The 21,327-nt window shown below is 39.7% G+C and overlaps 1 protein-coding gene across 5 annotated transcripts; it reads left to right on the forward strand.

Moving 5' to 3' along the window:
- Positions 1 to 228: 228 nt before the first annotated feature.
- On the forward strand, positions 229 to 20,694 carry ift88 (intraflagellar transport 88 homolog). 5 transcript variants are annotated; one of them, XM_026144596.2, is made up of 27 exons: positions 229 to 434; positions 657 to 719; positions 892 to 951; positions 1,216 to 1,269; positions 1,392 to 1,455; positions 1,705 to 1,774; positions 2,535 to 2,625; positions 3,168 to 3,272; positions 3,774 to 3,876; positions 4,672 to 5,018; positions 5,089 to 5,159; positions 5,278 to 5,364; positions 5,989 to 6,088; positions 7,469 to 7,555; positions 7,728 to 7,914; positions 9,185 to 9,293; positions 9,882 to 10,032; positions 10,421 to 10,536; positions 10,892 to 10,944; positions 11,062 to 11,127; positions 11,240 to 11,346; positions 13,682 to 13,754; positions 15,671 to 15,721; positions 16,323 to 16,337; positions 16,533 to 16,583; positions 18,846 to 18,953; positions 20,030 to 20,694. In XM_026144596.2, exons 1-27 carry the CDS (start codon positions 354 to 356, stop codon positions 20,149 to 20,151), a joined length of 2,592 nt encoding a protein of 863 aa, XP_026000381.1. In that variant the 5' UTR covers positions 229 to 353; the 3' UTR covers positions 20,152 to 20,694. The 5 variants fall into 5 exon arrangements, with proteins under 5 accessions (XP_026000381.1, XP_080146564.1, XP_080146565.1 ...); XM_080290438.1 differs by having other exon boundaries at positions 15,674 to 15,721; XM_080290439.1 differs by lacking the exons at positions 16,323 to 16,337; positions 16,533 to 16,583.
- The last annotated feature ends 633 nt before the right edge of the window (positions 20,695 to 21,327 follow it).

Here is a 21,327-nt window from a genome sequence, read left to right on the forward strand (position 1 = left end):
AAAGAAACCCACAAACTATTAATTGTAACTTTTTATAAATAATAAATACTATGTATGTAATTATTTAAAAATAATTTTGAGAATATGAAGAAGAAATAAGTTGTAGCGTTGTAGTGTATCCTAGCAACGAACGAGCGCAACTTCAACCAATTAGGTTGAGGCCAGACGATGATGGACGCGTGAAAAACCAATCAGAGGTTTGAAAAGGAAACTGTCCCGCCCGTGCCGCGTTGAATTGTGGGACGAAATCCTAAAAGGACAACAAAATATTATCAGTTATCGCGCATAGAAAACTGTTTGTTTGCCACACATTGAGGATTATTTTCATACACTACCTTTCCGGAGAAACAGAAATGGAACATGTGCATCTGGCTGTGGAGGAGGACGACCTTTATTCGGGTTACAATGATTATAATCCGACATTTGACTCGGAGGTAAGTTAACCGCTAACCTAACACTATATTAGCACATTGTTTCTAAGCGTATAGAAAATCAACTTTGAAAAATTAATGTTGGTTATATGAGGTCGAGATAGTGGCATGGCGAAAGACTAATTACTTCAAAGTTTTATTTCAAAATTGTTTGTGTAAAAAATGTCTGCTCTTCCGTCGGCCCACTATGTAAAAAATGAAGACTAATTGTTGACTAATTTTAAGGAGCTGGAGAATGATGTGGGCTTCCAGCAAGCAGTGAGGACAAGTCATGGAAGAAGACCCCCGGTAAGTGCCAAATACTCTGTGTGTGTGTGTGTGTGTGTTTGTTTGTTTGTTTGTTTGTTTGTTTGTGCGCGCTTGTGTGAGTGAATGAGTAAGTAAGTGGGAGAGAGAGAGGGGTTTTCTGGAGGTGTATAAATCGTTTAACTACTAATATATCATGTCTTTAATTTTCTAGATGACTGCCAAGTTTCCTGGCACTCCCATTGGACCTCGATCTTTAGCTTCTTCTTTTGGCGTAAGTACAATGAAATAAAAATGATCCTTTAAAAGTGAAACATTTTTGAATGAGCACAACAAATACAGATACCTCCTTCAAAGTGCAGTTCTTTGTTGAAAGTTGCTCAGATTAAATCAATGATCAGTGACAAGATGTGCAGCCAATGGTGATTGTTTCATTACTGTGAAGCATTTATGTGGAACGTTTTTTTCATATCTACATGTTAAAAAGACCTAAATTATTGTTATTGATTACAATATTAATACTTATTGTTTCACAAAGGCTCGGCTTCATATGGCCTCTTCAATGGGACGACCCATGACTGGAGCTGTACAGGTGAGAAGTATTATTGAACAATCAAATGTGCAAATAAGGTCTTGCATAGTTTTGTTAGATTATTTTTTTTATAATTAGTGTTTACTATATATGTATTTTTTGTTATTTTGCAAATGTACCAGGATGGGTCAGCCCGTCCAATGACTGCCGTCAAAGCAGCAGGTTACACCTCCTCCCTGAGTCGTGGTGAGTTTAAAGTTGTCTGTTTCATCTATTGTCTTTTGCGTGTCGATAATGATTTAAAAGTTATTATTGTATACTTCAGGAATAGGTACAGTTGAGTGTTTCTAACATAAAACAATAAAAAAAAAAATTGCATTTTTTTGTTAATATAAACCTCTGTGCATTCTTGTAAGGACATATTTATAGATGCAAGTTCTGTGTCTTTCCCCTTGCAGTTATATAGTGATGAATTGGTATGATTTATATTTTCAGGCTCAGCCTTTGACCCTCTGGGCCAGTCCAGGGGTCCTGCACCTGCACTCGAAGCAAAGAATGAGGATACGTAAGTTATCACTTTAGACTGCTTTGTTTCAGTGTGAAAATGCTATGCAGTACACTCACTCTGCAACTTCATTAGGTATGCCTGTTCAACTGCTCTTTGATGCAAATATCTAATCTGCCAGTCTTATGTCAGCAACTCAGTAAATTTAGGCACATAAACATGGTCAAGATGACCTGCTGAAGTTGAAACCTTGCATCCGGGAAAGAAATGTGATTTAAATGACTTTGAACGGGGCATGACTGTTTGCTTGAAACAGCCTGGTTTGAGTTTGAGTGTTTAAAAAACTGCAGATCTGTTGGGAGTGGCAATTTTCTAGTTGAAATTGTCGTGCTGATGCTGCTTTGAGATGATAGGAAGGTAACAGACAACCACTCTTTACAAGCAAGGTATGCAGAAGAGCATCGCTGAATGCACAGCACATCAAAACTTAAAGCAGATGGGCTACATCAGCAGAAGACCACGCCATGTGACCCTCCTGTTAGGTAGTACAGGAAGCTGAGGCTACAGTTTAGAGGGTCACTGAAACTAATAGAATAGATTAGAAGAACAGAAAGAAAGCATCGCTTGTGAAATTCTGATTGTAGGGTCACAATTTGGCATAAGGAACACAAAAACATTTCGCCATCCTTCTTCGCACCAGTGGTTCAGGCTGGGAGTGGTGGTGTAATGGTGTGGGGGATATTTTCTTGGCACACCTTGGGCCTCTTATTACCAGCTATTATAAACTGACAAATGTTTCACTCTCATCATGTTCTTGCAGGCCTGAGGAGAAGATCAAAATCTTGGAGAAGAAAGTGAATGACCTGATAGAGGAGAGCTGCATGGCACAGAGCATGGGAGCCTTACAAGTGGTCAGCCTTTCACTCTTTAACAAACTTTTTACTAATGTTGACTGTCTGGATTTAAAGAGAAGGCTCTCCAAGTGGGGCAGTTTGTCATAATTCATTTTTAACTGTGTCAGCTCTCTCACAGTAGTATAAAAATGTAAGCAGTATAAAAACTGCTTACATTTCTACCAGAGTAATACCTAAAACGGCTGTTAGGACAAAGTACTTGAAGTTTATCAACCTTCCCATTTCCAGTGGTTTTTCATACATGAGGAAAATTGGTCTAATATTTTACAGGCAATGTGTTATGTCACATAACAGCAGTGTGTGGTTTGCTGTGATTTCTGAAAAATTAAAAGAGCTGTTTTTAAAAATATTGTTATTACAGGTAATTTTCATCTTGTGGAAGGCCAAGGCCTTTTTGGTCGGCACCAGAATGTCTAATGGGCAGGAAAAACTTGTTACATCATTGCAGCAGAGTGTTTATTCATAATTACTTCTGATTATTACCCAGAAGTGGCTTACTTGCTGTGTGTGTTTGTGTGGGTCTGTGTCTGTGTCTACAGGCCCTTGAAAAAGCCAAAGAGGCAGGGCGGAAGGAGAGAGCCCTGGTCAGACAGAGGGAACAGTCTGGCAGTGCAGACCATATAAATCTAGACCTCACGTACTCTGTAAGTCAGGCTGCTGTATGCTTGTTCTACACTCTGCACTCATGAGTAATGATTTGCTTTCTAAAAGAACAGTCTGGTGTTGATTTTCTTTTGAAAAAACTACTTTTTAATGCCTGAAAAACCAAACTGATAAGTGATAAGTAAAAATAAGCAAGAGAGGGTTTTTTTTCAGTCAAAAATAAATCAAAGTTGTACTTTTCATTTAAAATGCTCCATATCCTCCTGGTCTACAATAACTGTAGAAATAAACCACAAGTGTTTACTCAGTAGTGTATGCAAAATCTGTTCTTATTTATCTCATTCAGAGTAAATTATTATTATTGTTTCATATTAAAATATTAAAGTAAATCATCTCAGATGTTTGTGTTCATGGCTCAGCTATTTAGGAAGGAACAGCTCGCGGAAGACAGATACAATTTAAAGTTTGTTTTTGAGAATCAATTTCTAACATCAGTTTTTAATTATTTTATTTAGAAATATTAAATGTTTCTCCCATTACAGGTTTTGCTCAACCTTGCCAACCAATACACAAACAATGAAATGTACCCAGAGGCCCTGAACAGCTACCAGATCATTGTGAAGAATAAAATGTTCAGTAACGCAGGTGAGCAGGCCGCTCAGCTTCACACTCACTGCTGGTGTACTTAGAATGTGGCAGCCCTTGTAAATACAATCATGTGAAAATGAAGTTTTATACACTGCATGAAAGCTTGTGGAATACCTTCAGCAGCAGCAACTTCAAGTAATATTTATCCCAATGACTTTATCAGTGTTTCCTGTTGTTGTTGAGGAATATTGGCTCACTGTTCTTTACAACATTGCTTCAGTTCCTTCAGGGTTTCAGGCATTCATTTATCCACAGCTTTCTTAAGGACCTACCACAGGATTTAAATCATGTTGAGGTCTGCACTCTGACTCGTTTATTGCAGCGTGTTGATTCTTTTCTTTTTTTAGTCATTCTGTTATAGATCTGCTTGTTTTCATGGGATCATTGTCCTCCCCATGACCCAGTAACACCCACGCTTTGCAGGTGGCCTCACGTTTGACTCGACAATACTTTGGTATAAAGACGCGTACATGGATGTCTCAATGAGTGCAAATCTAAGCTATGCTCTTCTTGTAGAAACGTATATCGAAGCCATACTAGATCAATCATTTTCTAATTGTACTCTCATGAGCTTTAACATGATAACTGAGGCCTGTAGACTCTGAGGTGTAGCTCTTGGTGTATTTTTTGCAGTATCTTGGATTTTTACTGCTGGGAAAATTGTGGCATTGTGTTAAATAGTCCCAGATCACTGACACATAAGAAAAAAGTCATGTTTCATACATTGTAAATTCTTTGTTGTATCGCTTGTCTTGTGGTTTTTCCGTCAAACTATGCATGCTGCTGTTCCAGGCCGCCTGAAAGTCAACATGGCCAACATCTACTTTAAACAGAAGAACTATCCTAAAGCCATCAAGTTCTACCGAATGGCGCTGGATCAGATAACAAATGCCCACAAAGAAATGAGGATCAAGATCATGCAGAATATCGGTGTAGTGTTTATCTGCATGGGCCAGTACACAGATGCCATTACGTCTTTCGAGCACATCATGAGCGAGAGTCCAAATATCAAGACAGGCTTCAACCTTATCCTGTGCTACTATGCTATCGGTGACAGAGAGAGGATGAAGAAGGCCTTTCAGAAGCTCATTTCTGTTCCTCTGGGCATTGATGATGAAGACAAATACATCCCTTCCAATGTGAGTGATATTTTATTACAGCATTTATTATTATTTCATTAATTAAGTCTAGTTCTGCCAACTCTTTCAGGAAGACACCAGCTCCAATATGGTCATTGAAGCCATTAAAAATGACAAACTTCACCAGATGGAGAGAGATCTGTAAGAAGATATTCACACAACACAAACCCAACTCTGTCTTGCTCCATCAGTCCTCTGTGTTACTTCCCCCCCCCCCTTAATTCACCTGTTCCTCTGACTTCCTGTATGCTGTTCATAGAAAAACCCTGGCTGAGAAATACATCATGACAGCAGCCAAGCTCATTGCCCCAGCGATTGAGACTTTGTTTGCTACTGGATTTGACTGGTTTGTTACTGCTGTCTTTTTCTTTGCATCTAAAGACTTTAATGTGAGCATGGTATGTTTGTTTGTCATTGAATAACTGAAAATTGTGACAGTGCCTAACTGTGGTATATTTACAGTTCATTTACAATTACATAAATGTGCTAAACTTCATTGCTTGAACGTTTAAAAAAAAAAGCTCTAGTTTTAATTGTTTGAGTCTTCCAGTGGCTCTCGTTTCTTTAGTGGTGGTGTGAGGGACTTTCCAAAGTTCCTTTACTTGCCTAAACTTCTCTGCACACTAGTTTGATCACATTTTCTGAACATTTTTCTGGAGCAGACTGACAATAAACCTCAAGCTCTACTATTATTTCGACAATTTCTCTCCCTAATGCTTTCTTATTTAGGTTTTTAAATGAACATAATACATGTTGAATACTCGTAAAAGTACTCGACATGTGCATTGATGTGCACTAATGCACATTAGTATGTTGGAGAGGACCATTTCAATATTGAGAAACATAAGTCAAAATCAAACAATTGCTTAATTATTCTCCATTTATGCACCTGCTGTTTACAGTGATCAATCGAATGCTGGCATTTGACACGTGAAGATAGTGAATGTATGTTTTCTTTTTTTTTTTTAAGGTGTGTCGACATGGTGAAGAGTTCTCAGTATGTCGAGCTTGCCAATGATTTAGAGATCAACAAAGCCATCACCTACCTCAGACAGAAGGACTTCAAACAGGTGAGAGTATCAGCAGCATTAAGGGTACTTCCTTCTTTTCTGGTCTGTGTATTTTACAACCACACCTTCCACTCTTAATAATTTGCTGCTAAACTAAATTTTAGACCATAATAAGACATCAAAATGAGGCTTTAGTAGCTTCCATCATATGCGGCTGTCATGTAAATTGATACCTTTGGTAATATTTGCCAAACCGAAAAAGTCGATGCGATTAAGTAAGGATCACACGCATTCAATTTATGGAAGTGTAATTCCCTTAAAACATGTGAAACCTGTTCTTCGTTATCCGTTTACATTAATTTGTGTTTCCATCTTTTTCTTTTCTTTTTATAACAATGTTGTAATACTGTTGCTCAGCACTATTCATACTTGTGCGTTTTCTCTTGTTGAGGCTGTTTGAACAGAGCTCAGTGTCCGACTGAGTATTTCATCTTCTCATTGTCTTTTTGCTTTTGTTTCCTCCCCATCTGCATGCCTAAGGTTGAGGTATGTCTGCCTTTCATTCCCATGTCCACATTTAGATTGTACTGGGTTTGTCCCCCTTAACTTGTTGCTTCATAAGGACGTCTTTTACCCAAATAATGCCACTGCAAGGAGACGTTTGTGAGGCAGTTATTGGTTTAGGCCCCACAGACTGCTCAGGAAAATCTTTGTGCTGAACGTATTCTTTGTTAATAATAATATCCAACTGAACAGTGGAGGACATGCAGCCATGTGTGGAGCTGCTTTGTGGCTAAGATTAAAGGACTCACTGTAGTAACTAACTATCTTGTAACCGCTGGTTTTACATCTGATGCATGCTGTGGTGCTTTTACAGTATTTACACACAGGAGTGTTGGTGATGTAACTGGTGGTCATCTGTGCAGCTGTAGCCAAGCTGGTGATTTGTGAAAATGCTAATCCTTACTCACTAATACAGTTGGGAAATTTTCCCCAGAATGTAACATACTCACAGAGACAGTCAGTTAGACAAAAAGGGGAAAGGGACTGACTTTAAACTTGCAAAGCATTATATTTACTTCACCAGAGCACAGCACACAGTGAAGGTGATGCATAAACAGATGTAAGGAATGAAGCAGAATTACAGCTTACCTTCAAATGTTCTTAGAAAAAAATGCCAAAATGTCCAAGTATCTTCACCATAAATGTGAAGATGCATATGTAATTTATCAGTGATTGGCTATTAATGGTTAATAATATTGTCGTTGATTCTTTGACTAACAATTCAGTAAATTTATGTGTCTTTTCTATGTTTCTTTGTGTGTTACATGCTGGGGAAATACGCTTGTACTTAAAATATCATTTATTACTGAGAATGCTGTACTGGAGGAGCTTTAGTACAGAGTGTTACCCTGATTGTAATGAGTTGTGTGTTTTCAGGCAGTGGAAACATTGAAGGCATTTGAGAAGAAGGACAGCAGAGTGAAGAGCGCTGCAGCCACTAACCTCTCTTTCCTCTATTTTCTGGTAAGAATCTCTTGATTATAAAATAACATTAGACTGAAAAGTTCTGAAAATTTAAAACACTTAAAATCAGCAAAATATTTGGAGGTTTGCTGTTAAAAAATGTAATACTAAATGTTACTGTTGGGAGATGATTGAACAACCATATTCTCTTCTCTTGTAATTTCCCTAACAGGAGAAAGACTACGACCAGGCTGATCGATATGCCGACCTTGCTATGAATGCTGATCGTTACAACCCAGCAGCACTTATCAACAAGGGCAACACGGTGTTTGTCAAACAGGACTATGAAAAGGCTGCAGAGTTCTACAAAGAAGCACTGAGGAATGATTCCTCGTGCACCGAAGGCCTTTACAACCTGGGTAAGTGCTCCTTAACTGCAGCTGTAATGCGGTAGTAGATAAGCAGGAGGTTTGATGTATTGCGCAACAACAATTGGACGTGCAAGAATCATTTGGGAATGAACAACAAGAGCTTGCTGCACTCTGAACTGTGGTCTGTTAATATTTGCTGCAAGCACTGGTTGAACTTTAAATTCAGACTCTTGACTGTTAGGAAAATATAGTGAGGCCATAAGTGCCCTGTCTAAATCTCTGTGTATCTTCATCCAGCATTCTGCTATGAGTATCAGAATATTGGCTGAGGCTACATTGAGAATAAGTGTGGACACAGCATGACCGACTCTATTGGAATGTGCACAAATACATAAATAACAAGAAGCACTTAGAGCACAAACCTCCCCCAGGGCAGCTCACTCTCTGCGAAGTATTTACTTTTAATTGTATTGTATTTTGTGTTTAAAGATTATGTAGGAGTAGGTAATGGATAATTGGCATTGATTTATCAATACGTGGACACAAATAACCTTATTTTATTATATAATAATATACTACAGCATGTTTCTAACCAAGTAGGCAGCTCATTTTCTTTCTCTTGACAATACTTTCTTTAAAGATAGCATGCATTTTTGGGTCAATTTGAAAGAAAGACAGATGCAAAATTGAGGTCAGAGGTCAAATGTGACATATTTGGATGCAAACTATAATGTGAGATTTAAAATTCCCATATACCATTTTATAAATGTTTTTAATACAAACAATTGCAGTAAGAAAAATAGTTTTAATTACCTCTATCTACTGTTATTACTTTAACCTTCAGATCAAGCTATTGACCTTAAAGGAGAGGTCAGAGGTCAAATGAGACATGATATTTGAAAGCTTCATGGGTACTTTCTGTTGACAGTACACACCACAGTTGTCAGAATCTTAGTTTCAGTTATCAGGCTAACATTAGTTAACATAACTTATCAGGCGTTTTGGTCTGTTTTCAGCCAATAAATCTTTAAGTTCACCTTGAAGACCTTGGTTGATGTTAATGAAATTTAAATGGTTTGTTAATATGACCCGACTCTACACCTATACAAAGTTTTCTCAGAATTCATTTAAAACCTTTGGAGCTATCGTATTCACAGACACGGTAGCTCTTTAAACAACAGCATCCAAATTTTAAAGTCATCTTAAGTAAAAGGTATCGCTGGAATAAAACTACACCAACATGTGGTATATATGTGTGATTATTATTAACATAGAGGCACAGTTACGTGACTGAATTTTCCCCTAAACCTTGTTCCAGGTCTGACTTATCAAAGACTGAATCGCCTAGAGGAGGCTCTGGACTGCTTCCTGAAGCTCCATGCCATTCTGAGGAACAGTTCCCAAGTCATGTACCAGCTGGCCAGCCTGTATCCCACTGCTAACAAGTGCTATGTGGAGATGGTTTTATCAGCGGGCCAGTACAATCGCCCAATATTAGCTATTTGTTCTTCTATTGTTATCGGCATTTGTAAGAGACAATCAATGAAAATTAGAGAAGTAAAGAAGACGTGAGAGAAATGCCATTACAAAGTGTCAAAGTCCATTGATGTTGCATAGTTTGTTCACCAGGGGGCACCATACGATGCCCCTGTTGCCAACAACATATTTAGAAAGACACAAACACAAAAACCAGCTGATCTGAGCAGAGTAAGGCAGCCTTTACTCCTAAACATAAATCTGTTTGGTTTCTTTGCTGTGTGTGAAAGAAAACATTTTTAGACGATATATTGGAATATCTGAGTTCTAAATCGCCAAATATCAGTATATAGTCTGATATAGTCTTAAAAATACTGTGTCAGACAGGCTCTAGTGATCGTTTGTATGTCACACAGATGATCTGTTTTTACTCGTATGTACTTTAGGGTTTGTTGGAATGTGTTCATTCAGGGATTCGAGCCTGTTTGTCCATATATCATCACATGAGCATCTATTAGTTCTTAACACTTTGATCCCAGCTATGAGCTTCTAGAAAATCCCGAACAAGCAATCGAGTGGCTAATGCAGGTCATCAGTGTAACTCCCACAGACGCCCAGGCACTGGCTAAGCTGGGAGAACTGCATGATGGCGAGGGGGACAAATCCCAGGCTTTCCAGTACTATTATGAGGTACCAGAAGCTTAATTTCATGGCGGGGGGTTTTCTCTCTAAATTACACTGTACAGAAGTTAACAGTATATTTTTTGTCTGTGGACCCATTGTAAAAAACAGCAATTTGTACAATGAAAAAATTGTTTGTTTTTTTTGTCACTTTTTTGCTCATCTGTTAGTTAATTATGTTAGAGTAGTATGCATGACCATGATGGAGATATTTAGCAGTACAAAAGGCTGTAAAACTTCTCAAAGTGCAGATAAAAGTAAAAGATTTATGCCCTTCTTCACATTATCTAAACACAGGCCGGATTGGACCCTCTGCTGTCCTGATCCTGGCCCCCAGCCCCTACTTTTGACACCACTACTTTAAGCTAACTAATGTTGTTACATTGTTGCTGTCCAGTCCTTTAGGTACTTTCCCTCCAACATCCATGTGATTGAGTGGCTCGGAGCTTACTACATTGAGACACAGTTCTGTGAGAAAGCCATTCAGTACTTTGAAAGAGCCACGCTAATACAGTAAGTAACTACTATTTAGATTATTTTAAACAGATAGCACGGATGGGTTGGTAAAAAATTGTAAGTTCACACTCTAAGGTTTTTATGGAAGCCCTTTAAATGAGTTTCAAACTTAAATGAATGTGAAAGCCTCTCGTTTTATATGGAACTGTTGCAGAAAAAATTAGTGAAGTTGTTTCACATTCTCTAATCTTGAGGCACATAGTTCCACCTTTTTTGTTACGTGGTATCAATTATTAAAATATATTAACCATTTCAGTGTGGTACTGGCATACTGATATGAGGTCAGCAAAATGATTTAAGTCAGGTGTTGGTTTGTGTGTTTATATTGATCAGATGTGTTTCTGCTCCTCAGACCAACTCAGGTGAAGTGGCAGCTAATGGTGGCAAGCTGCTACAGACGAAGTGGTGAGAAAAACACGTTTCGCCTCAGCTTGCATGGCAATAAAACAACAAAGCAAAGTTGCAATGTGAGCTAGCAGAGTTCATTTCATTTTTTGTTCTTCTTCTTTTCCTCTTTCACAGGAAACTCCCAGAAAGCACTGGAAACTTATAAAGAAATCCACCGAAAGTTTCCAGAAAATGTGGAATGTAATTGATCCAGCTTGTTACGCAGTTTTCAACGGAACTCTTGACCAGCAACAGATGGTGCCCTGATCAGAGTGTAAAATTAAAGAGTGTGTGTGTGTGTTGTTTGGTGCAGGCTTGCGTTTCCTGGTGCGGCTGTGCACAGATATGCAATTGAAGGAAGCCCAAGACTACGCCACCAAACTGAAGAAGGTAGAGAAGATGAAGGAAATCAGAGAGCAGGTATTCTGTCAGACATTTCTGAGTAAATAAACTAATGATCTGTTTGGCAGATCTCAATTCTACATTTAATAAAAAAAAGACTTGAAAATAATTTGCAGAAACCCCCCCACAAAAAGTTCACTAACAAAGATAGAAATAAAATGGAATTGATTTTTAATAATGGTGACACACACACATATTTATAACATATAGATCCATCGAGGCTGGGGTCTATCACACCAGGCAAGACCCCAGGTGCAGGCTGTGTAAAGATGCCCCTGAGACAATCCAGCACATAACAGCAGGGTGGAAGATGCTAGCAGGCAGGGCATACATGGAACGCCATAACCAAGTGGCCGGCATAGTATACAGAAACATATGTGCCAAGTATGCCCCCTCAGGGTGGTGGAGAATGACTGAGCTAAGATCCTGTGGGACATAGTGGTGGTAGACAAGAAGAAGAAGACAGCCGTAGTGATAGATGTAGCTATACAGATTGACAACAACATCAGGAAGAAGGAACATGAGAAGCTGGAGAAGTACCAAGGGCTCATAATAAGTGGTCCGAGTGGTAATCGGAGCGCTCGGTGTAGTGACCCCCAAGGTAGGCTCCAGCAGATCCCAGGAACAACATCCGAGATCTATTTGCATGAATTAAACTCCACACACTCCACTTTGTTTTGTATAAGTGGGTCCATCTGATGCATGTTAACATGCTGCCTGATGAATTACTTGCGTATTTTGCAGTTGTACATTAGAGACCTTTCGGGCACTTTCATCAGTCATCTTTTCATCACTTTTTTTAACAGAACCCTGACGTCTGTTCCTGGATGAGTGCTCGCTGATTTAAAACACGCGCGTTTCCTTTAGATGCAACGTTGGACCGTGGTCACTGCAACTCTGCAGCTGCATGAAAAACAGCTGTTTTTCGTCTCTATTTATTTTCCATGAATCAAACAGATGCTGTACAGCTGTTTAACACCTGGCTGATAGTAATCTCGGGTCTTTTTCAAAACAGCTTTAGTGTTTGGAGAGCTGTTCTCAGGTCTGATGCCAGAGCAGTTTGAGTTGTTCAGTGTCACATGAAACGTCAGAATGAATTAGAAAAGTGGTCAGTGGTTTGAATATAAGCAGCCAAAGGGATCAATCTCATTTTCTGTGATGGTTAGCATAAAGCCTGTGTTTTCTTTCCCAATCTAAACCTAGATTAACTCAAGACCCAAGTCATGGAACCACATTACATAGGCCAACAATGTTGCTTGTTTCTAATTGGATCTTATCCCACTGCTTGCATATGATCAATAGAATATCCTGGTTTACTTATGCTGTATTAATATTGTTCTTAATTTCTGGGTTTAAGCGCACTGCTGATGATGAAGATTACAAATAACACAGAATGGGACCTTTCGCACATTTGTCTGTGAAGAAAAATATTTTTAGGTGTTTTACCAATGCAGTACTCCAAGACTCTGATCACGGGAATGTTCTCATATCCTGTTTATTATGAATAATAGCTGAGTAAGAAAATAATCAGCTAACACTGCATCTTTTGAATAACTTCTGCAATGCATTGTTCCTTATATGTAATTATTATTTAATGGCTTCTAAACAACACACTTGTGATACATAAACTAGAGGTGGTTTGGGATCAGTGAAGATTTGAAGAAAGCCAGAGTAACAGAGCCGTGTGCCTTGGTCGTGTGGAGTGATATATCAAAGCCAGGAACAGATTAGACCGATGAGTTCGTCAAATAACAACCAGCTGCTGTTGGAGCAGAGAAACAGGCCTGCAGAGAATGATGGAGGGTTGACTCGTTAATCCCCAAATTCTTCAAACTGAAAAACAGTGGAAAACAACCGATCCCACTGATAAAACAAACTGCACGGTGCATGACACGAGGACTGAGAGGATAGCAATAACCGAAATCTAATATATGAGCTCGACGTTGGCTTTGTGTGGTTGTTTTTCGTGGCATCATATATCCTTGTTTTCATTTCTTTTCCTTTTTTGTCATCATCTTTAAAACTAACTGCTTATGGTTTTAGTGATTCTGCAGAGTACTCCCCTGACTTTATGTAAGGCTTGTTTACATGTAACATTTTTATGGTATGTAATATTTTTTGCGCATTAATGTCACATTCCGTTGAATATTGGGGCTTATCTTTTTGCCAGATTGTTTTCATAGCAAAAAAATTTGTTTATGTTTATGAAGCACAGTGTTTATTGAAGCGCTGTAATCTGATTGGCAAAACTGCGTTTTGAAGTCAAAGACATTTAGAACACATTTAGTGTTATTTGTGTCCCTGCCCGCAATTTCTCTCATACGCCACCCTTTTCTCTTATTTCCCTTTGCAGAGGATAAAATCGGGACGGGAAGGCAGCGCGAGAAGTCGAAGAGAAGGCAGAGAGAGCAGTGCAGGCAGCGCTGGTGAGTCGGTTGTTGTTTTTCAAATTAGGTCAACAGATTACCGCCGCTGTTATTTGCAACTGAGTCCAGAGTTGTGCGTCCACACATCATCAACCTATAGTGGTGTAAATAATTATTCGATCTCCATTGCTTACTTTAGAAGGATATTAACGGTCTCTAATTTTTATGGTAGGTTAATGGAAAGAGAGAGAATATCAACCAGAGTTCAAGAAAAAAAAACTTGTATAAAAGTTATAAATTAATTTGCATGTTACTGAGTAGAAATATTTGATCCCTACAACTGCAACAGAATTCTGTCTCTCACAGATTGGGATCAGTCAATTACAAATACTCCTGAGCTCAGTTTGTGTATAAAGCACACCTGTCCACAGAATCAGCTTCTTCCATTCCAGCCTCACCACCACCACCATGGCTGAGGCCAGAGAGCTGTCAGAGGTTGTCAGGGACAAAATTGCAGACCTGCACAAGACTGGAATGAGCTACATGACCGTAGCTTATAAAGCTGCTGGTGTGATTATTTGGAAATGGAAAAAACATAAAATAACCATCAGTCATCCTCAGTCTGCAGCTCCATGCAAGATGTTGCCTCATGGAGTGAGGATGGTGATGAGGCGGTGGATTACCCCAATATTACATGGGAGGAGCTTGTTAACGATCTGAAGGCAGTCGAGACCGCAGTCTCCAAGAACACCATTAGTAACACGCTGTGTTGTAATGAACTGAAATCTTGCAGCGCTCAAGAAGGTCGTTTTGCTCAAGAAGGCTGTGCAGGCCAGTCTTGAGTTTGCCAGTGAACATCTAAATCATGTTGGGGAAAAGTGCTGTCGTTAGATGAAACCAAAATCAAGCTCTTTAGCATCAACTCAACCCTCTGTGTTTGGAGGAAATGTAATGCTGGGTATGACTCAAAGAACATCATCCCCACAGTCAAGCACACATTGTGCTTTGGGCTGTTTTTCTGCTAAGAGCACAGGACAACTTCACTGCACTGAGGGGCCAGTGTACCGTAAAATCTTGGATGAGAACCTCCTCCCCTCAGCCAGAGCACTGAAGATGAGTCATGGATGGATCTTCCAGCATGACAATGACCCACAACGTATCGCCAAGGCAAGGGTTTCACCATCAAGTACTTAGTAGGTGTTATGCTTGAGGATCAAATACTTGTTTAAGTCAGTGACATGCAAATCAATTTATAACTTTTATATAATGTTGGGGTTTTTTGTGGATTTTTGGATTTTGTTGACATTCTGTGTCTCCATGGAAACAAGCAAACATACAGATTCAGCAGGTGATCAGATAGTTACTTTCCCCCATTGTATCTGTGTTGCGGTGTTAATAATGCAGATGTCAATAAGTATGTAACTGTGCTGGTGATGTGGCATCAAACAACTGTGGATCCCCCAAATCAGCCAGCAGAGAGACAGAGAGCCACACATCTGTCTGTGGCATCTGTCCACAGACTGTGCTCTCCATGTCCTCTATCCACGTTCTCTCTGCTCAGACCTTACATCATTAAGGATTTAAACTTACACTTGTTTTGTGTTGTACTGCAACACAAAAGGCACACTGAGCTCCCAGAATGAGGCACATCTATAAAAATCTTATTAGAGTCACATTGAAAACCATCTCCATGTGTGGGTTTTGGTGTAATTTCAAGTTAAATGACCATACAGTACAGGAACATCTGTGAACTTTATTAGGCGTAGGTTTTTTTCATGGCAGCTTGAGCTAAACCAAGATTTTAGTTTGAGAAGTTTGCTCACATAAATATAATTTTCATAAAACATTGTAATGGTTCTGATGCCTCTTCTATAACGACGATCGTCGTCATGATTTTGATCATCAGATCCACTCTTTTATTTTTATGTCTCACTGCTTCTTTCTGTCTCTCTACCTGTTGTTCACACATGCTGCAGCAGGCATCTCCACACCTGTCCTCATCTCTCCTAAGAAGTCCAGCGTTATGGGTATATGTTTTCAAACACCACACTGAGGCCTGATCTGCTCAGACCTCCTCATCCTGCTGGATCCTGCAGGATGAGGAGGTCTGAGCACTCTGTGGGATTAGTGGACTCTGAAGAGGCTGAACATTCAGTACAGATCCCCATCAAATACAGACAAATAGGCTGGCTGTGGCACTGGAAAGCTGGACCATGAGCAAATTTCAAATGTAATCCATACAAACCAGAGAGCCTCCAGAAAGTGTAACAAGGCCCAGCTTTTCCATGCTGTGCAGCTGAACGTCTCTAGCAGGCTCCTGTAGTCGAGTTGTATTCATATATGAGTTTGTGTAACGGACACCTGTTAATGCGCTTGCTGCTCTCTCCCGCCAAGGCTTCCATTAGTCCTCTGTGTCGTGATAAATTAGATTAGGACTTTTCATCTTCCCATAGCTTAGAGGTGCCAGAGCCTCCAAATGCATCTGTTAAAATGAACACACACGGTTGCTGGAGACTGTCCATCACAGCCTTGCTACTTCAGTCTTTCAGATGCTTAAATATTGGTTTGAACGTTTAAATTGTTGAACTAAAACCCAGATCCTTTTCTCATTTTCTCATGGTGCACAAGATGAGGTCAAAGCAGGTGAGAGAAGCGAGGTTGTAAACCGCAGACACATTTATTGTCATCATCTTTCATTGCAAGTGGCAGACTTTTTTGCTACTCTCTGTGCTGTAAGACCTTCAGTCTAGCTCTGTAATCTCTCCTTCCTTCTCATCTTCTTCTCTGGATCTTCTGTCTTCATCTGTATTCCCTCTCTGCTTCCTCTTTGCTTCCCAGTATCTCAGTCTGAGTCTAAACACTTCAGTCCACTACTGGACTCGGGGAGAGGTATGTAAGACTGTGACTTTCAGGCTATGTGCCTGTAATTCTGGCCATTTGTAGTTGAATAAACTGGGGCTTGTTTCTTTGCTCAGTTCATTCAATTCAATTCAATTTTATTTATCTAGTGCCAAATCACAACAACAGTCACCTCAAGGCGCTTTATATTGTACGGTAGATCGTACAATAATACAAACAGAGAAAAACCCAACAATCATATGACCCCCTATGAGCAAGCACTTTGGCAACAGTGGGAAGGAAAAACTCCCTTTTAACAGGAAGAAACCTCCAGTAGAACCAGGCTCAGGGAGGGGCGGGGCCATCTGTGAGCCAGAGATTAATAACAAGTATGATTCAGTGCAGAGAGGTCCAGTAACACATAATGAGTGAGAAAGGTGACTGAAGAAGAAATACCCAATGCATCATGGGAATCCCCTAGCAGCCTACACCTATTGCAGCGTAACTAAGGGAGGATTCAGGGTCACCTGATCCAGCCCTAACTATATGCTTTAGCAAAAATGAACATTTTAAGCCTAATCTTAAAAGTAGAGATAGAGTAGAGATGTTTCAGAAGTTGTTACATCTGTAGTTTGCCCTCAAATGCACAGTCAGCTCACCTGCCAATGAGCTTTAAGAGCCAAAACAGCAAAATTCACATAAATTAGACTAAGGGAAGCTGTGTAGCAGCAACAGCATGTTTAGGTTTGTACTGTGAGTCTCTGCTGTGAAATCTTAAGATGACCTCTGATAAAGTTCTTCAGTCAGGCAAAGGTGTCTGCACATACAGGTGATTCTCTTCTACGGAGCATTAGCATCAGACCTATTTTATTTTTAATTTTATAAGAGCTCCTGTCATTAGAAATCTTTTAAGTGATTAAAACCATCTGAGTGAAGCACTGCAAGGCACGCATAGCAGAAGTGAGTTTCCCAAGTGAAGAAGAAAAAATGGACCTGATCCAGAAATCGTTTGACAGGCAGCCGTGATGTTGGACTGTGCTCATTTTTTGCACTGAAAGGAGGAGGAGGAGGGGAGCGAGCACTCAGACGGCTCCGAGATATTCGGGGAAAACCCTCTCGTTCACCTGAGAGTTTTCCATCTTTTCTGTAAAGTCTGCGTATTGTGTGGTCTCGTGTGTCTGCAGGTCTTCAGCTCTCTCGTGACTGACGTGTGAGTCTGGTGGTTTGTTTTCTCACGTTTCCACAGCTGTCGTTCTGCAGTCTGAATCTGGTGAAACGCAGTGGCAGAACAGGAGAGAAGTGTGTCGAAACGTGGGGATTTTCTAACCTGTGTTTTCTATCATGTGTGATGTGCCTTTTCAAACGTAAATGATATGGTTGGGTTAATGTACCTGAACTTTTTTTCAACATATCTTTAATAAGAAAAAATAGTTAAAAGCCAGAAAGTTGCGTCATCTCTATTGATCTCCATCTCCTTGCAAAAATAAAGGGTTATTTGTGTTTCAGAGGTGTATAAAACAAGCCTATAACGTCTTTAATTGTGGAAACTTCTGTTGCAGCTCCTAGCTTCTAGCATGTGTTGTGTAAACTAAAAGAGAAATGCAAACGAAACTGTCCAAGAAAGGAAGGCAGGGGGGAAACGTTGATTTTTCCAACCGAGGTCTCAGTTTGCCAGCAGTTTGAGATTTTTTTGGGACTATGAGGGGAAGGTGGAATATCAGGCCTCCTTCCTGTTTTTCAGCTTTCTGCTGCCGATCCCCTAAGGTTTCCAAGGCTACCTGGCAGCCAGATGTTGGCTGCTGCTGTCTGCAGTCATGTCTCTAATTCATATCACTACACGCCCCTGTCAGCCTGTCATATAAGCCTGGAACACACATGTGCACATTATCCAGCATATTCATTACATCCTGTCAAAAGTACCTGAGTGTGTTGCATATTAGTGTTGCATTTTAGCAGCTGCTCAGTAGGCATGTTCGACCGCGCCATGTTTTCACAAAAATCGTCCATTATTGTACAGCAAGTCGTACATGTCAGTGATATTTAGTGACTGTGATTTCACATTGGAGGAATGCTTTTTCTGCACACATTCAGCCAATGTCAGCGAGATACTTGGGCCATGAAAAAGACATTTTGTACGTGAAAGTGTGCAAGAAAACTTTGCACGTCTATATTCAGTCGCATGCAGGCCACAGACAGAGGCACTGCTGTTTTAAACAGCTTAAACATTTAAACAGCTTTTAATAGGATTTTGAATGTGAGTATTGCTTTTAAAAAAGATCATGAGTCAGCAGGTGTGTGCTTGTTTTTGTACAGACAGTGGTCGCAGCAGCAGCAGCACCAAAGGAGAGCGTCTGAGCGCCAAAATGAGGTCACTTCCTGGTTCAAATGAACCTTATGAAGCCAGCAGTCCAAAAGAACTGGGTGAGGAAACCATATTTTTCTCTGCAGTTAATGATATAACACCTACCTAACTATCTTATGTCTTTGAACTTCATGTGTTGTGCAAGACATACGTGCCTGTTTTAGAAAAATATGAGTAAATATATAACCACACAGATGGTTTATGGACATCTTAGTTCAGTTTCATTTCATTTAGTGCTGGAACATCATCTACATGGATGGCTGAAATTCTGATAATTTAGCCATCCACATTATGAGTCGCAGTGAGCTGTAGTGTGAATGTTAGATTGGAAAAGATCGAAAAGCACTCAGGCATAGAAAAAAGTGCTTGTGTGAATGGGTGACTGAATTCTATAAAGGTCTTTGAATGGTCCAGTAAAGTAGAAAAGAGCTGTATTCGTGTATCTATTTAGAGTTCAAGCCCATGTTGAAACACATTCTGAGGTTTAGATGATCATAAAGATATTATCAAAGGTTTTTCTTTGTCTGCAGCACACAGCGGATAGTCCTCTGCAGATAAACTGCATGGGTTGTCATTAAGTATTGGGCCGCACCTCTAATCTTTGAATTCAGGTGTTGTAAGTCCCTTTGCCTCAGATGTATAAAATCTAGCACCTGGCCGTGCAGCCTGCCTGTTCAAACATTTGTGCATGAATGAGACGTTCTAAAGCGCTCACTGTAACCATTGCAACAAGTCAGTTTAGCAACCGCAGCAACTCAGCCAAGCAGTGACACACCACGAACAGAGCAGGGTCACTGAGTATAAGGGAAAAGAACAACTTGAATAATGTATCCTTAAATGCAATTCATTGCAGCTGTTTAAAAATGGAACAGAGTAATATTTATATCAGTGTTTTTAAAATATGAACCTGTGCAGACTTAAATGTTGAAAGTTATCTTAACTCATCTATTTAGAATGCCAAAAAATGCAGTGAAATTGTCTGTGCACACGATCTCACTCTGCAGCGCTCCTTGAGAAAAACACACACAGAAAAAGAACGGCATTGGTAGAAAGGATGTACAATGTTGACATTATGTCTCTATCGGGATACAGCGTCCCAAACTATTTCATCACAAGCTGTTCCTCCTGTGTGTAGATGCGTCTTACGTGGACCCACTGGGGCCTCAGATGGACAGACCAAAGACGGGAGTCAAGAAGCGTGTGGAGGATGACGACTTTGCAGATGAAGAGCTAGGAGACGACCTGCTGCCAGAGTAGCTGCATTAGCACAAGGCTATCTCTGTTTGTAAGTCAAGCTTCACCACAGGACGTTTTAAACTCACGTTCAGCAGATGTTTATTTACATCTGTTGGTAATCCATGATGGTCCAGATGCTCTTTCACACTGAACATCTTTACCTGACATCTCAGTCCTTCGTCAAATGAAAATGTATCCATTTCTAAATGTCCGTGTGGGAAATGAATGCCTCTGTACGTGATAGGAATGCTGGTTACATGACAGTGTGAGACACCTCAGACAGCTTTGTTCTGGCTCTTAAGTCCAGCACACGGGGTTTCAAAGAAAAGGACATACTATTCCATACCATACTATTACCCTGTATCTTTGAGCTCATTGCTAAAAATTGGAAAACATTTCACCGTTCTGATGCTTTTAAAGGCAAAGGTTTGTGATTCATCTGTTCCAGATTCTGTTTCATGTTCTGCATTTTGTAATTATTCTATTGTATTTATTATTTTTTTATTTCTTCATCTTTATGTCTTTTATTGTATCATTAAAAGAGAAACTATTTCATTAAGGAAATAATGTTGAGTCTGAGTATCAATGTGACAGTTTGTTAAAACTTTAAAACAAAGTGCATGGGTAAAACTAGAGCTGACATTAGCAGCGTTGTTACGTAGCTATTTGCATGTTATCTAAAGCAGGAATGTCAAACTTATTTTATACTGTGGACCACATGCAGCCCACATTGATCTTAAGTGGGCCGGACCAGTGGAACTCCCCTTTTTGTCAGTGTAAAGAAGTTTAACGACACTTTTAATCCCCGATTACAAGAAAAAGAAGTTCAGTTCCAGCAGTCTGTCTCAGTCTTTCCACATGGTAAACAAAAGCTGCTGTAGTAAATAAAAGAACAGTCATGCTGACAGACTGTTTGGGCTTAAACTGTAAGAAATGTGTAAAATTACAGAAGAAAAAAATCAGCTCCTTGGACAGGCTTTCCTGTAATTATAAACTAAACTCGCGGGAAATGTTCTTTTATTGTGACAAAAACAGAAATCTCAGTTTACAGTCAATAATGAAAAAACTTATGAAAACACATATAAAAGTCCAGAAATGTAAGCTCTCCGTCACATTTACTAAAGCAGTGGGCCGGACTGGAGTCTTTGCTGCCTCCCCCGGGCCTTATGTTTGACACCTCTGGTCTAAGGGATGGAG

Source organism: Astatotilapia calliptera, chromosome 16, assembly GCF_964374335.1.
Source record: "Astatotilapia calliptera chromosome 16, fAstCal68.1, whole genome shotgun sequence".
Lineage (NCBI taxonomy): Eukaryota > Metazoa > Chordata > Actinopteri > Cichliformes > Cichlidae > Astatotilapia > Astatotilapia calliptera.